The sequence below is a fragment of the Simochromis diagramma genome, unplaced genomic scaffold, assembly GCF_900408965.1.
Source record: "Simochromis diagramma unplaced genomic scaffold, fSimDia1.1 OVJJ01000612.1, whole genome shotgun sequence".
Lineage (NCBI taxonomy): Eukaryota > Metazoa > Chordata > Actinopteri > Cichliformes > Cichlidae > Simochromis > Simochromis diagramma.
The window spans coordinates 569,208-585,090 of NW_024387419.1; the positions used below are offsets into that span (position 1 = coordinate 569,208).

At 38.9% G+C, this 15,883-nt stretch overlaps 1 protein-coding gene across 1 annotated transcript in view; it reads left to right on the top strand.

Moving 5' to 3' along the window:
• The window catches only part of shroom4 (shroom family member 4), a 97,368-nt gene that overhangs the window by 54,110 nt on the left and 27,375 nt on the right, over positions 1 to 15,883 (top strand). The window contains exon 3 of the mRNA XM_040012579.1: positions 15,069 to 15,287. Within this exon, the coding sequence (XP_039868513.1) occupies positions 15,069 to 15,287 (219 nt within the window). The remainder of the gene's footprint in view (positions 1 to 15,068; positions 15,288 to 15,883) is intronic.

Genomic DNA, 15,883 nt, shown 5'->3' on the forward strand with positions numbered 1-15,883 from the left:
TGGTGTCTGTGGCATCCTGCATTTAAGTAATTATGTGCAAACTTGTTGGCTTTGAAAGTGACGGTGGAGCTGCTGTAATGTGTGGCAGTAGAGAAGAGCAGCCACACTCCTGACTGAAAAGATAAGCCTGACTGTCATTCACAAGTTAGTCTGCTGCAGAACACATTACAGAGCCAAAGCTTTTTCACATACTCATTAACTCTCAAATTTAACAATCTGATGCTGATTTCAGTTAATTTACATTTCCTCCTTGCCACTATGGATATTTGCAGATATGGGGCATTGTGTTACAGTTTGCAGGATAGCGCAAAAAGTCTGTCATCAAAGCAAACTGTTTTCTTAAGAATCTGCTGTAGAGGAATATTTTTTAAATGCACACCCTCCTTTACCCTGCTTGACTCTAATGGGGAGCATAATTTACAAAGTTAACTTCCTGTTGTTCACGAAGACTTAAAACTAGAGACTGAAACCAAAAGCTTTTAAGGTCTTAAATGATGGGAGTTAAAGGCTGTTTTCCCATTCATCTCTATACAGCTGGACTTTTGGAACCAGAGCCATCACCTGGTCGCCATTAAAAGGAGTGCAGGTTTAATTCACTTCCATAATAGCTTTACTTTTAGATCTGGAAGCTACGTGCTCTTAAACGCACATTATGCTTTGACAAATTGAAAAGTACTTCTCCATTGGTTAATTACATGGCAATACAAGTTAATGTTTAAAAAGCAAATCTATATATTCAAATAGTTATTAATTGAATCCCCTGAGCATTCATTCATACGAGGAAATGGTTTAAAAACTGCCCATAAGTTAAAGATAAGCTAATGTACAGAGCAATGATTTTGATAGGGTGCAAGTGTTTAGGTGATAAATTGTCATGGAAAGATCAGAGGTGATAAAACTAGTCTTATCCTTTCATTCACAGTAAAAAACCTGAATTCAAACAGGAAATGTTCTCATTTTCTGTGGCATCAGTTAGTGTGTCTGAGGGGAAAAAACAAGTGGAAATGCATTTTGTAACTTGGAACAGGATGTGTTTGACGCAGAAGAACTTTATACACGTAATCGGTTGTATGAAGACACCTCACATGGTTGTTTTCTGATGATTTCTTTCCTTCGCTGTTCTTTGCTTGAAATATAAATACAACAAGTCAGCTAAGAGTGATTTCTGTCTCTTAAGGTTTAGGCTAGCACTATATAAGCTACTTTCAGCACTTTCATTTGAATTAACTGCTGCGTCTTTCAGTATTTACTGATAGTTTCAGATCTTATTACCTGAACTTTCAGCATTTCAACCACTTTTCAGATTATACTTCGTCTGACATTTCGACTCTCTTTGGCACTTAAACAGTGTGAGTACCAGACAGTTATTCAGTGTTTAAACTTCAGCTCCCTTATATGTCTTATCTTAAGCTGTTACTGCCATTCGAACACATTTCATAACATAAGAATCTGTCATTTAAAGTTTTACTGTGCATCAGCAGGAAGGACCTTTTACTTCTTAGTTACAAACCACCAGTGTTGGTCAAGTTACTTGAAAAAAGTAATCAGTAACTAATTACTGATTACTTCCCCAAAAAAGTAATCCCGTTACTTTACTGATTACTTATTTTCAAAAGTAATTAATTACTTAGTTACTTAGTTACTTTTTAAAAACACGATTTACAACCTGAATAGGTAATAAAGCGATAGATCTTTCAGCCCAATTCTACTTTTTCTACATAATCCATCATACAAAATGTAATCAAATGGAAACGTCTCTTTTTAAAACTTGTTTTGTTATTTTTAATCTTTTGACTTAATTAAATTTTTGCTTGATGCATAAAATGCAACATTCTCTGACTGGAAGAAATTTGTTTAATATTTAAACCTATTTTCTGCACATTCCAGCACATAATTATTATTTTTTTTTTTGTTACACTCACTCTTTCAAATAGATGCAAGTAAAACACAGCAGAAAATAAATAAAATCAAAGACTAGCGGTCCTTTTGCTCTATTTTCACCTGTAAAGCAGGAGTGGGGTAGGTGGAGGTTTACCCTGGTGCAGGTGTGCCGCAGCGGTCAGTGGAAGAATCCGTGAGTTTCTCTGTGAATTTCCCATTACGTCGTTGCGCACTCGGTGCTTGCTTGGAAGTTTAGGGTTGTTTTTTCGCTGTAAAAAGAAGTTTTCTTCCCACGCACAAGGGACACTAATGTTTTTGTCACTTTTTATGGAATCAAACTGAAAGTAAGGTCAGTACTTCCACGCTTTAAACGGTGCACGCTCATACTCTCTCCCGCACTCGATATATGATCCATTGTTGATCTGCACACAGCTGTTGTCACGAACGTCGCACTCGCTTACATCACTGTCATGAGACATTCTCGCAAAAACATCACGGTTTTAGTAACGCAGTAACGCAGCGTTCCTATGGGAAAGTAACGGTAATCTAATTACCGTTTTTGCAATAGTAATCCCTTACTTTACTCGTTACTTGAAAAAAATCAGATTACAGTAATTTGTTGCAAGTAACGCCTTACTGCCCATCTCTGCAAACCACAGTGATGTTCTTTAAGAAAAATGTTGCTTAAACTTTTCCAGATTGTTGAATGTAGTAAATGGTAGCATAACGCTGATTTCAGAGACGTTTCAGCAATATACACAGGAACTGAAATTAACGGTGTTTAACTTAAGGATTGCACCACTTAAATGTACATCAATCAGATAAAACCCAAAGCCATTTGTTATTGGGATGGACTTAAAATGACAGTAAAACTGATAAGTCTGCATGTAGCTAAGGCATTGAGCCTGCGTCATTATTTACCAGAAGCAGATTTATTTTCATATATTTCTGAACATTAAAAAAAAAAATCAAAATTTGAGTTGGCACAGTGGACTAAAGAAGTCAGAAATTAGTCAAGGACAACATTCAACTCTTAAAGCTCATTTTCTGTTCAGTAATTCATGTAAATAACTGTAATTTGGCATCTTAATCAGAAAATAATGGTCTTTACTATGTTTATGCTTTTTTTGGGAAACTGGTAATTTGAACATTCATGGATAACATAATGGTACAGTCCCAAACAAAAGTTTAAGACCACTTGAAAAATGGCAATGGGTGGATCTTAACAAGGTTCCAAGTAGAGCTTCAACATGCAACAAGAAGAAATGGGAGTGAGATAAAAAAAAAATTGAGCATGCAATTTATTGAAAACAACACTTAAACTGAATAAGGCTGATTTACTGCTGATGTCACACTGTCATGACATTCTGATGGCAAAGGCAAAAAAATGTCCCTTTTTGAACATGGTTGGGTTGTTGAACTGCATAAGCAGAGTCTCGCAGCACACCATCGCTTCTGAGGTGGGACACAGTAAGACAGTCACTTGGAATTTCTTAAATGATCCTGAGGGTTATGGAACGAAAAAGTCAAATGGAAGACCCAAAAATTTCACCATCACTGAGCCGGAGGATCCAATTGGCTGTCCGTCAAGACACTGGATGATCCTCGACCCAAATTAAGGCCGTTACTGGTGCCAACTGCAACCCCATAACCATCAGACAGCATCTGAGACTGAAGGGCTTCAAAGGCCTTATCTCCTTGAATGTCAAAGAACTGACTGTTTGGACCAAGGAAGAAAGTTTTATTCTCTGATGAGAATTTTTTTTTACCTTGAAGGTCCTGATGGTTTCAAACAATACCTGCATGAAAAGCAGATCCCACCTGAGAAGTTTTCTACGTGCCACAGTGGAGGGGGCACCATAATGGTCTGGGGTGCTTTTTCCTTCAGTGGAACAGTGGAGCTTCAGGAGGGCTATGTCCAGATGTTGCAGAGAGCATCTCTAATGACTTAGGCCCTCATCTGTGTGGTAACGACTGGGTTTTTCAACAGGACAGCGCTACAGTACACAATGCCTGCAGGACAAGGGACTTCTTCCAGGAGAATAACCATCCTGCATGTTCCCTTGATCTAAATCCAATTGAGAACCTTTGGGGATGGATGGCAAGGTAAGTTCACAAAAGTGCACAACAGTTCCAGACAGTGCATGCCCTTCGTACGGCCGTCTTCACCACTTGGAGAAATGTTCTCTCTCACACCTCATGGAATCACTTGCATCAAGCATGTGATCAACAATAATGGTGGAGCTACTCAATACTGAGTTCATATTTGGAACTTTGATTAATTTTTGGGCGGGTTTACAGGATTTTTTGGAGGTGTGCTCTTAAACTTTTGATCATAGCCTGTTTAAGCCTGTTTAAGCGTTGTCAGTTTAAGTGTTGTTTTCAATAAATAGCATGCTTAAATGTTCTGTCTCGCTCCCATTTCTTCTTGTTGCATGTTGAAGATCTACTTGTTAAGATCCAACCATGCAAAATATGATTTTTTTGCTATTTTTCTAGTGGTCTTAAACTTTTGACTGTATTTTAGCTACTGGTGAATTAACCATTAAAGAAACATAAAATGGTTTTGATAATTAGCAGTACTGTTAATTGAGGCCCACTATAGCATAAACCTTCACATTGGATGGTGACCTAATAAATGCTTCCATTCCAGTCACTGTTATGACCTTTATACCTTCATGTTTTCCAGGTTTCAGACCATCATGTACATGGCGATGGGTTGAAATTTGGTGCTTTTTAACTCCTTCAAAGCTTCACAAGTATATGAGAGTGCTACAATCTGAATCTTTTAGGGCAGAAAAAAATACATTTAAGCTCAGTTTGAAATTCTGCTTAAAACTGTAGTCAAATCAATTTTATACCCCTCTCAGTGTCACAATCTAAAGGGGGTCACAGTTTTGTTTTTCTATGACCAGTTTTGAGTACATATATCATGGGATACATCGGGGTTTCAATAAGAAACTGCAGTGGTTTCATTTCTTTAACAGAGAGTAACAGAAACCAACATCGGTACCTTGGATGTTTTTTCTGTTTTCTGATAGTTTCACTGGAGAAAACTTTGTGAAGTGCATGTTGGATAAACTTTACAAGTTCATACCACGACGTGAGATGGGTTACCAGTAGGGCTGCTCAATTAATCGAATTTTAATCACGATTACAATCTGGGCTTTCAACGATCATTAAAAATGACTGAGCCGATTATTAGCCCCTCCCTCGTGCTTTACTCTCGCGCTGCTCCGTGTGGCAAATCGAGCGCACCTCTCTGCATTTCGAACATGCATTGCAACAATTAAGAGGACCCGAGGGAAGCTCGGAAAGCTAAGCAGAAGTTATTTGGAGAGGAGAGTGACTGCCATTGGTTGAAAAGAGAGGTAAAAAAAAAACTTCAGTGGTGTGGAAACATTATGGGTTCGCGGAGTCAGACGTGGATCAAGTAGACATAGTGTGTAAACTTTGCTACGGTGTCATAGCTGCACCACAGAGCAACACTGCAAAGTTCACTAAACATAGATGTTTACATTTTTCATTTATTTTTTATATTGCAAACATTTGCACTGTTATCAGTATTTGCACACTATTTTATATTATTTTTTAAAGTCATTATTCAATACATTGTTATTGTTAACCCTTTAAATCCCTGTAGAACCGGAACCCCGTAAACTAGCGCAATAATTTGTTTTGCATATGAAACCGGAGGAGTTGTACTTACATCTTATGCCATCAGCTTGTCCTAGGTCACGGTTTCCTTCCACATAAAGCTTTGCAAAAATTGAATAAAAAGCGCTTGCAGGAACAAAAACATAATATTCCAGAAACACGCTTTGCCGATCCGATCAGCTGTTCGTAACACTTCCCACATTGAAAAAGACGTCAACGCGAACTATCGCATGTCCACCATTTCTTGTCCGAAACCGGAAGTGATGTCATTTTCGCGGAAAATGTAGTTTTTTTTACTTGTAGGCCTTAAAAGCCTATACTGGTGTTTTTATAAGTCATGTTTGACTCTATACTTTTCTGAATAGTTTCTGTGATGCTTAGAACTCGAATTGCACTGCTGGAAATAGTTTATTTTGATGCACATGCTGTTTTCTTTGCAAATTTGCATCATAGGATTATTTTGTGTTTTTCCTGCAGTATATAAAAATTGCTGTATCTACAAAATAAAACTATGAAGACACTCAAAATAAATTTCCTGTGGTGGGAAACTATTTTTTGCAACTTTTTTGTATTTAAAGTTTTGAGGGATAAGCCTCTTAAATTTCCCCAAGTAGAAATATATGTAAAAAAAACAAAAACGATTTTCAATTTTTTTGTAGTTTATTGCACTTTTTTGCAATTAATGTAATTACTATGGACTTAATGCATACATATTATTAAAATATGGGCTATAACAGTTGTGTTGATGTATAGCAACTTGAAATGCTCCCAAAAATGGCACTACAGCATGTAAAAAAGATAATAGAAGCTCTGGCGGACTTGGTTCTATGGTAGGTCTTAAAGGGTTAAATAAATATCGTCAAATAATCGAGATCTCAATTTCACTAAAAATAATCGTGATTATCATTTTTGCCATAATCGAGCAGCCCTAGTTACCAGTCAAAACAAAGTTGCATCATATGAAAGGTCTCCTTCTTACCTACATTCTGACACTAGACTCATCTTGATTCCTTCTGTGTTAAAATAATTTTCTAATGTAGTTCTAACAACAGGAGGCACTGATTACTTAAAAAAATTGAATTAACCAGTAAAATTAGATATTGGTATTCTGTTGTATTGAACATATTATCTTATTTGCTGTAAAAAAAAAAAATCCTTGCTGGGGGTTTTATTTTTAATCTAACTGTGCTTTTATCTTGTGAGTCAAAAAGTTAATTTCAGACTCAGCACGCACACAATCGAAGGGATCAGCCAGTAACAAACAGCACATTGTGCTGCAGAGGCTAAAGTGGACTTCACCCTTCCTGCCATCAGCCTCTGGTATGGGCCTAGTCTCACTGTACTGATTACCTGGTATGCGAAAGCTGTGTGTGTATGTGTGTGTTTAACCCTTTGGAATTAGCCTGCATGTTTGCATGCGTGTGTCTACGCAGTAAATGCATGCCTACGAGCGGGTACCAGTCAGAAATCCATAATCAATGGTGATGAGGGGCTGCAAGGCAAACAAACAAGGGTCTGATTGCATGCAGACACACACAAGAGAGACCCATTAAGCAAACAAATAGATTCTTATCATGTGAACACAAAGGGGTTGGAGGAGGTGAGCTTGTTTAAGGCTTTCTAGCATAGTTGACCCTTGACCCTGACGGAGCAGACAGGGAATGTAAGGAATCTCCCCACATGCATGTACACAGTGTGCTTTCCGTGGGGTCTGCAGGAGATATACGTCTCCGGGAAGTCCTTTGAAGCCCACAGAGGGCCTCATGTTATTAAGTATCAGCGGTTGTGTGCTTGGTTAAACTTTAACACCGTTCATGCTGGACACTCACCTCTTGCTGTTTGCTCTGCAAGCTTCATGTCTGGTCAGTATTGAGGGGATAGTGACATTGATACACTTTTAGCCAGACACCGCTAAGGTGAATTTACCCTCTGAAGAAAAAAAAAACAAAAGACTCTTTTATAAAAGGTGCAAATAGTCACAGTGACCACTGGTTCCTGTTTTTGAAGCCTGGATCTGAATGCCATCTTAGACTTTGGATATCAAACATAAAAAGTGAGCGATACTGCATGCTCAAAAGGTATACATTTGTCAATCACAAAATAGACCCAGTGTTTCCCAGTGTTTGGCACTCACCAAATAGGTTTTGTGCTCACACCAAAAGGAAATTTTAACCACTTGCTTCTGTGAGGTTTAATGTACGCAGGCATAAAGCACATTATTGTTGTTTATCAAATGGCTGGAAATAACAGGAAAACGGTGACTAAGTAAGGTAACGAAGACTCGTTATGCTAAGCAAATGTAGGCCAATCAACTTAAGTACTTACCTTAAGTGAAAGTATTCACCTTTCAAAGACTTACTCTGAACCAGTAAAAAGCCTGATTTTACTCTAAATTGGACCATAATTTTCAAAATCAACATCATACCACGTTAAACAAGTCTTGAAGCTGTGACTGGGGACCGCAAACTCACAAGGAAACTGTTTACTGAGGTCATAAATCATGTGAGAAGCACAATCATTTCCCCATAGACATCTATATAGTCAGACTTGATTGTGCAGCCACACTGGTTGCCCCCTGTGGGTCATCAAGAAGAATGCAGATTTGAGGCTGAGTTTACCCTCTGAAAGATCATCTTTATATAAACTTCGTGGGTGTTTGGCTTGGTTCACCTGTTACTGGAATCAATGGATGATCATAATTTCTTTAAGCGTGCCTTGGTGGTCTGTTGCTGCGCAGAGCAAACAATCCAACAGTTTTACATTTTGACTGCAGGTTAGTTGAGTTTTCCTCATGGTATCTGTAAGAAAAAGATATGAAACCCTCATAAATATAGCTTTCTACATCTCTCTTATCCAACACTGTTTTCATTCAAACAACTGGGCGAAATTTTCTCCCCAAATCTGAATTGGTTTAAAATGAAAAAATGTTCACTTTGACCCACAAGCTCCATTCAACCTGAAACTTGAGTAATCAGTTGATAGATTAATCTGAAAAAACTTGTTGGAGGATAAATCGGTTTAGTTTTTTTTTTTTTTTTTTTTTTTTTTTTTTTTTTTTTTTTTAAAGAAAGGAAAATCCAGACATTTTCTGGCCTCAGCTTCTTAAAGGCAACCACTGTAATTTTAACATCTGCTTAACATCTGGCTTTTGGACTGTTTATAAAGGCAATTCAAAGAACCTATCAGAGGGTTTTCTGGCTTTTGTGAATTTGGGATTTTCCAACATTTTATAATCTAATTGAAAAAGTAATTTTGGTATCATCATCATTAGCTTTAGTTTAAAAGTATTTCAGCTGTCATGTTATGTGGATTTTCAATTGTGTATTTTAAGTATAAATGGTCTTTCATGCTTTCCTCTAGAAGTGCATGGTTGAGAGTTGACATGAAATGAGCGATAAGGCAGTACATTAACGACATGCATGATAAGTTCCCAGCTAGAGTCTAAACTGGGAATGCCGTGATGGGATTTTTATGTGGTTGGTGCTTTTTTTTTTTTTTCTAACAACACTTGAATATAATTTAAGCTACTAGAAGCCTACTGGGAACAGTTAGGTTTGTTTCTTGTTCTGTTTTTTTAGTATATCCAAAACCCACTCTCCAAAAAGAATCATCATAAGTAAATTTTATTTATATAACATTAAAAATTAAAAACCAATGTGCTTTAAATGAAAAAAAAAACAATGTATGAAGATATGATTGCAATGCATTTGTTGTTGTTGTAACTCATTTATACATACTGTAGCAAATTGTAAATACTCGTATTAAATTGTAACTTAAAAATTACATTTTAAATGTATTAGGTACAACTTATTACAGCTTATCTAAGTGTGTGTCTGAGACAGCTGTACTCGGCTCTCTGCTTGTTGTACTCCCAGAAGTTCTTTTAGCAATCACAGTTTAAGGTGAAACTAACATTGAATGAGTTTGTTCTTTTACAAAGGGGCAAAATTGCACCACTGCAATGGAAAAAGGTACAAACCACAAGACAAAACTCAACCTTCGAGATCATAATAGCTCCTCCCCCCCTATTAATCCTGTTTCCTGAATCACTGGGAGCCAACATTGAGACAGAGGCTAGAATTTGACCAGTTTTTTTTCCTCCTGCCAGCTGCTCTGTCCTTTGAGTAACACTACAGCGCAAAGTTTGAATTGCAAAGGATAATATTTCTTATCAGTAGCACAGTGTTTTCTCTACTGTCCATCCATCACCACCACTCATTGTGTTTGTCTATAATTATTCTGCAGACCTCTCCATCCTCTACTACGTTCCCTTTCCTTCACCACATTTTGTTTTTCTCATCTCTCTGCCAAAGTGTAACCCCCCCATGTCTCTGCAGCACTCTCTGCTGTCTTTACTCTTTCGATGTCTTTTTCATGCTCTGCAAACACACGTGTGCACGAACACACACACACACACACACACACACACACACACACACACACACACACACACACACACACACACACACACACACAAGGAGGAAGTACCTCTGAACACCCCCGTCAGACAATAACAGTGTGGAACTCTGGGTATTATTCTAGCAGCCGTGCGCTACTTTATCTGCCCTCCACAATACTTCCTCCCTCACTGACTCACACATCCTGCCTGAGAGGGGGTGAGAGAGGCAGGGAAAGAATGAGATGGGAGAGAGAGAGGCAGGGAGAGGGAGAGGGAGGGAAGTAAGGAGAGAAATGCAGATTACAGGAGGGAGTAATAGTCATGTTTTGTCTTCCAGCAAGAGGAGCAAGGGAGGAAGTAAAGAGGAAAAGGAGGGAGAGGGGAGATGAGGCTTGTCGGTTGGTTTTTCCCTCCTGGTCAGAACCTGCCACCTACTTTACCTCCTCAGATGGACAACAAGCTCTCTGGCTTGGACTCCACTTTCAAGTCACACATCGACTCTTATCAGACCTCAGCTGGCTTGAGGGCGAATTTCTTTCCAAATTGTGACCATAAAAGCAAGAGAGTGTTGTGTATGGGACTTAAAGCAGCAGAGTGTCTTTGAACTTGAACTGTGGCTGTCAGGGAAGCTGTGAAGAGACCCGATCAGTTTGACAGTGGACGCTTCAGCTTGGGGAGTCTGGTAAGTTTGACAGCCTTTGTGCAACATTATTTTCAAACTTACGAGGAATAATCTGGACATTTGCATCCTCAGGCTCATTTCAAAATCACAGCTTCTTGTCGCTGTGAATCTTTAAAGAAACTGAATCCGTCCTGTCTCCAAAGCAAAGTGTCTTCAGTCAGTTTCAGTCCTTACTTGTTTGTCCAGCCGCCTTTCTGGCATTCGGTCTGTACTGTATTGAGACAGTGTGTGTGACTGAGATTATGCGCTGTGACCTTTGCGGTATCAGTCAGCTGTTGCCGTTGCTGACCATTAAGTGGGACATTCCAGCAGATCCTCTAATAGAGGCTCATTCAGAGTTGAGAATTTATAATTTCTCGGCCTTTGACTGCTGTCGCCAGCTTGTCTTCTTTTCGTCTCCTTGCCACTTCTCTCATTCCGTCCAGCTCTTCTGTTTAAGATCCTAAAAAAACCTGCATAACTCCCAGAGAATACATGTTGAAGTAGAAGCTCGCTACGTAGAGCCAACGTGATTGAATTTCTCAATTGGTTGCGGTCGAAACGGAACAATTATCATCTGTTATCTCATTAACTTTGACTCCACGTCAAGGACAAGCTGCTGTTCAGGGTGTGCCAGGGAATTATTTGAAAAATGTGCTTCATGTGATTCCTCTTTGCTTGTTGTTGCCAGTTGGGGGACAGGTAGCCAATTGGGTTACAGTGTCAGGAACAGGAAAGTGGGAGTTCTGTGGATTTATTATTAAGCCTGTTTCGTTGATCCAGATCTTTCAGTCACCGTGGTTAAAAGGACAGTAAGAGCCGGGTCCTTTGTGTGTTTCCTGCTTTTCATAAATAAAAGAGTCCCTGTGGATGTTACTATAATAATGTTACTATAATGTAGTACAGGTCTTGAACAGTTTTGAGTAAAATAGGTTAAAGTTTTTGCCTTTTTTTTGGCCAAAAAGTCCAAATAACAAAAAAATAAACAGTTTTAAGCAGGGAAACCGGTTCTTTCACTGGGACTTTTTGTTCACTTCCTGGGTAGCTGTTTTTCTTATGGTCAGTTTCTTGCTGTAGCATGTATATACAGTATATATATACCCTTAGATTTTCCCTGCTGTTTTTTTTTGTGCATTCCCTTACATCCATTCCAATAGTTCAGAAACTAACCCTCCAGGAAATAGAGCGAGATTACCCATAATTCTGTGAAGCTGCAAGAAAGCATCTGAGAATGAACAGGGGAACTCAACGGATATGCAACTGGCCAATCATGGTCATTGTGGGCTGCATTGATGCGACATGTAGATTTCCATGGAGGTCCATGTCAGATTAGGATGTAGGGCTTCCTAAGAGTTTTCAGTTATAAGATACCTACGGTGTACATTTAACACCAATGTTTAAGTCCTTTGTGAGTTGTTTCATTTTTTCGTAACTGACATAAACACAGCTTTTAATTTAAACCCTGTGTTTTAATAATTGGTTTAGGAAACTTGAACTAAACACAGTCTTCTTCATTTTAAATAATCTTTGACCAAAAATTTTCGTAACAGCTTTGACCCTTTTCTACCACTGTAACATTATCAGAAGAAGTACTTGTTATTGCCCTGTGATCGGGATTAGAGGGTAAAGGAGGTTGTGCTTTAACCTCCTAAGACCCGAACTCTTCCACGGCATGCATTTTTAATTTCTCTGTGATATTTGAACGTATTGGGACCTGATGAATGTAAAAACAAAGAATTTGCAAAATTTTTTTTTTTAACCTGATTTTTGTTTCTAAGAGAAATGAGATCCACATATGAGGATATTCATTTAAAATTTCGATAGAACAGTAGCAGTATAATGTGCTCGTAAGTGGATATCAGGCCGTTGTAGTCAAAATTGAGTATTTTGGTCTAAATAACCCAAAATGTGATGTTCACATGTGTGGACGCCAGGTCCTAGGAGGTTAATGGCGGCTTTTCCAAAGCTGTAGAATAGCCTCACGGTCAGTTTCTATGCTGCATGGAGACTTACAGAAATTATTCAAACATATGTTTTCTCAGTTTTTTTGTGTTTGTTTATTATTTTATTAGCTGAGATTTATTTTTTTAATAATATTTCATTAGTCATTCATCCAAGTTTTGGTACTGTGAAACTTTCTGTTTTGGTTTTGTTTTAAGCTGTACAGCACTTTAGTCAAGTTTGTAAGAACACTTATGTATTCCTATGTTGGAGGTGCAGCTCTTCATGCTGTAAATCCCCTAATTTGATCACTGCTGCCCTCTTGGCTGCTGCTCTCAGGCTTTTGGAAACGCACTGATTGGCTTTGTGGTTTTGGAGAGCTTTTCCCTTCTCCCCTGCATTGCTGCACAACAGCAGATCAGCGCTCTGTTTTCTTTTAAGCTGCAAGTCGGCACATTTTTCCTTTCTTTTTTACCCTTTGTCGTGCACACCATCTCCATCTGACTTTGGCATTACTTCATTTGATTTTTCACAGTAATCAATCTCTGCAAAGCTAAACTTGGAGAAACTGAGGAGGTGGCAGTGAGAAATGGGGGGGTCTGTCAATGTTTGTATTTTGTTCAATAATGGTATTTTGTCTGGTCAAGTTTGGATAGTTCCCACACATAGTGCAGCATACACGTAGGAGCGTAGACGCACATACGCAGGCTCTGCATAAACTTTCTCAGGGGATAATTTAAGGACATTGTCAGCAGAGTTGAACAATCAGCGGGTTCAGATAGAAATCCCTCTTACGGAGCCAGAATCAGGAAACTGGAGTGTTTATTTTGGAAATGGGTCTCCTGCCCCTGCTTTATCATAAACAATAATATGCAAAAATGGTCCTTTCCTTTCCCTCTTGGTGCCAGGATCTGCATTCTTCTCCCAAAACTGTACTTCCCTATGTTTTTCCAAAATAGTCTAATTTTACATTTTTTGTACTTTGTGCTTGATGACCTTAATAGTCCTCTCATTGGAGTGTTGTTGGGAATTAAACTTTGGCCCTTTTTTGTCATAATTATCCACCATGTCATCCAGTTGGTATTTCGGGTGTTTTCAAACTCACTTTTAAATCTTTTGGGACAAGTCAAGCTCTCGAGTCAAAGGACGAAATGCCAGTCACGGTTGAAGTGTATTTGAAATTGGAGCGAGCCAGTTTTGTGAAATTTTAGGTTAATTGAGTTGTTATTTGACTGATGATGGCATTTTTCAATGAGTAGGTAAAAGAAAATGTCAAGTCAAACAAGCCGAGTCAAAGTCAGTGGCAAAAAGTCAAAATGAAGTAAAATACAATAAAGAAAATCATTTCAAATTGAATTCTATGAGATTTTCTTTGATTTAAATATCCAAAAGCGTCCTTTTGGTTCCAAAAACTCTTCCTTTTTACTAAAGCTTATTAATTGTTATACTCTACATCTAAGATTTCTGCACCAGATACTTGAACCTTTTGTCTTTTTTAAAGTCAGTTTCTCACTGGGTGAAGTCTCTCAGCAAATTCCCAGCTTTTCTGACTTCAGTTTGATTCAAGCTCACACCTCTTAGTTCCTGTTCTCTATAGAGGAACTAGGAGTATGTTATTTCCATCCAGCAACAGTATTTCCAAGTCAGTGTTATTCTTAAAGATATGATTACCACCATAAAGGTCCATTCAAACTTGAGGAATGTAACATTTCTAACTGCCTAGTCTTCTCACTCTTTTTTTCTGCTCAATCAGCCCATCTTGCAGTCTGTCTGCAGGGGGGCTGAGCTGAATCTGGCGAGCATATGTGATCGGAAGTCTGAACAAGGGACTTAGTGAATATCTTGGGATACACTGGAATGCCTGGCTTTAGATCAGACTGGAGGGCTTACTGTACACGTTAGATGAGTTTTTAATGGACATAGCGCTGAAGTCCAAACAGCTTGCGAGGAAGCCGTTTCCACAGAATTTAGGTTGGCACGGCGCTGCCGCTGTAGGGATACATTTTATGTGAGCTCTTACGATCCAAGACACTTAGGCTTGTGGTTGCAAACAAGCATGTCATCTTATACATTTTGCCTATATTAATCATATTCAGACATCCTGCTTAGAAGTGGTGGGTAAAAATGATCCCATAGACATGAGGTAGGTAGGAAAAAGGAAAACCGGCCCTATTAAAAACAAGGAAATCACATTAGTTGCCAGGGGAAAAGCATGTTTCACATTTATACAGACACACTGGAAGCATCCGGGCGGGAAATACAACACCACAGCAGCTTCTTTATGTTTGACCAAAATCTCAGGAGTCCCCTAAATTCAACTGGCCTTCAAGTGGTGCTAAAGGATGTTTCTGGAGGTGTTTTAGCAGAAAACGCAGTGTTCCTGTAATACAGGGACACTGCAGTAGGTACCATTGAACTGCCGGTAAATTGGCTATCAGGGCCCTGTTATTTCCTCTCTGATCAGGTGATTGATTGATTAAACACTTGATTCTCACCTGTGTTTTTTCGTTTTTGTTTTTTTCTCCACAGACGTAGTGTCCCTTTCATCAGGCCTCACTCCTGGCACCTGGCAAAGCTGTCGGAGCTGCCCTTCCCTCCCCCTCCCCCTCCCCCTCCGTCCCCTCCTCCAGCACCACCCTGCCTCCCCACTGCCGACTCCCCACCTCTCCCCCCTCCTCCACCCCCTCCACCTGCCATGCAGCTCCACCCCGGCCCTTACACACTACCCTGGCACACGACTGACAACAGGTGAGCTAACGTGTGAACAAAGTTTTTATGTATCTTGTAAGTAGGTGGTGCTGTTTATTTGCATTTTCCTGAGAGGTGGGGAGTCGGGGTCCCTAATTTTTTCTGACAATTTTTCTAACCTTTAGGTTTCATTCAATAAAAGCCACCATAAAAACGTGGGTTTTACTCAATGAAATCTTCCGAGCTCATGTAAAGTTCTGTTTGTGCTCTACGGGGGATTTTCTATATTTGAATGCAGTTACATGATTATATCACTACGGGGAATTGCTTTCATAATTGAATATATTAAATGTTGAAGCTTGCAGTTATGTAAAGCAGTAAAAGATAATGGCCTTACTATTTTCAGTGATGTAAGTCTCACATATGTAGAATGTGAAAGTAGCAGGAGCTTTGTTTGTTTGCTCGAAAGATGATTTGAGCAATAAATCACTTGGTTTAATCAATATTTACATACTTTCGAAGTGTACTATATCGCTTAAGGTCGAGGTAGACATTCATCATACTGACTGATATTGTTGATAGTGACATTTGGCACTGGACTACATAAGTCTTTATAGCATGAAGTCTGTGAGCGTGATGTTTATGGGCCTCAGGGT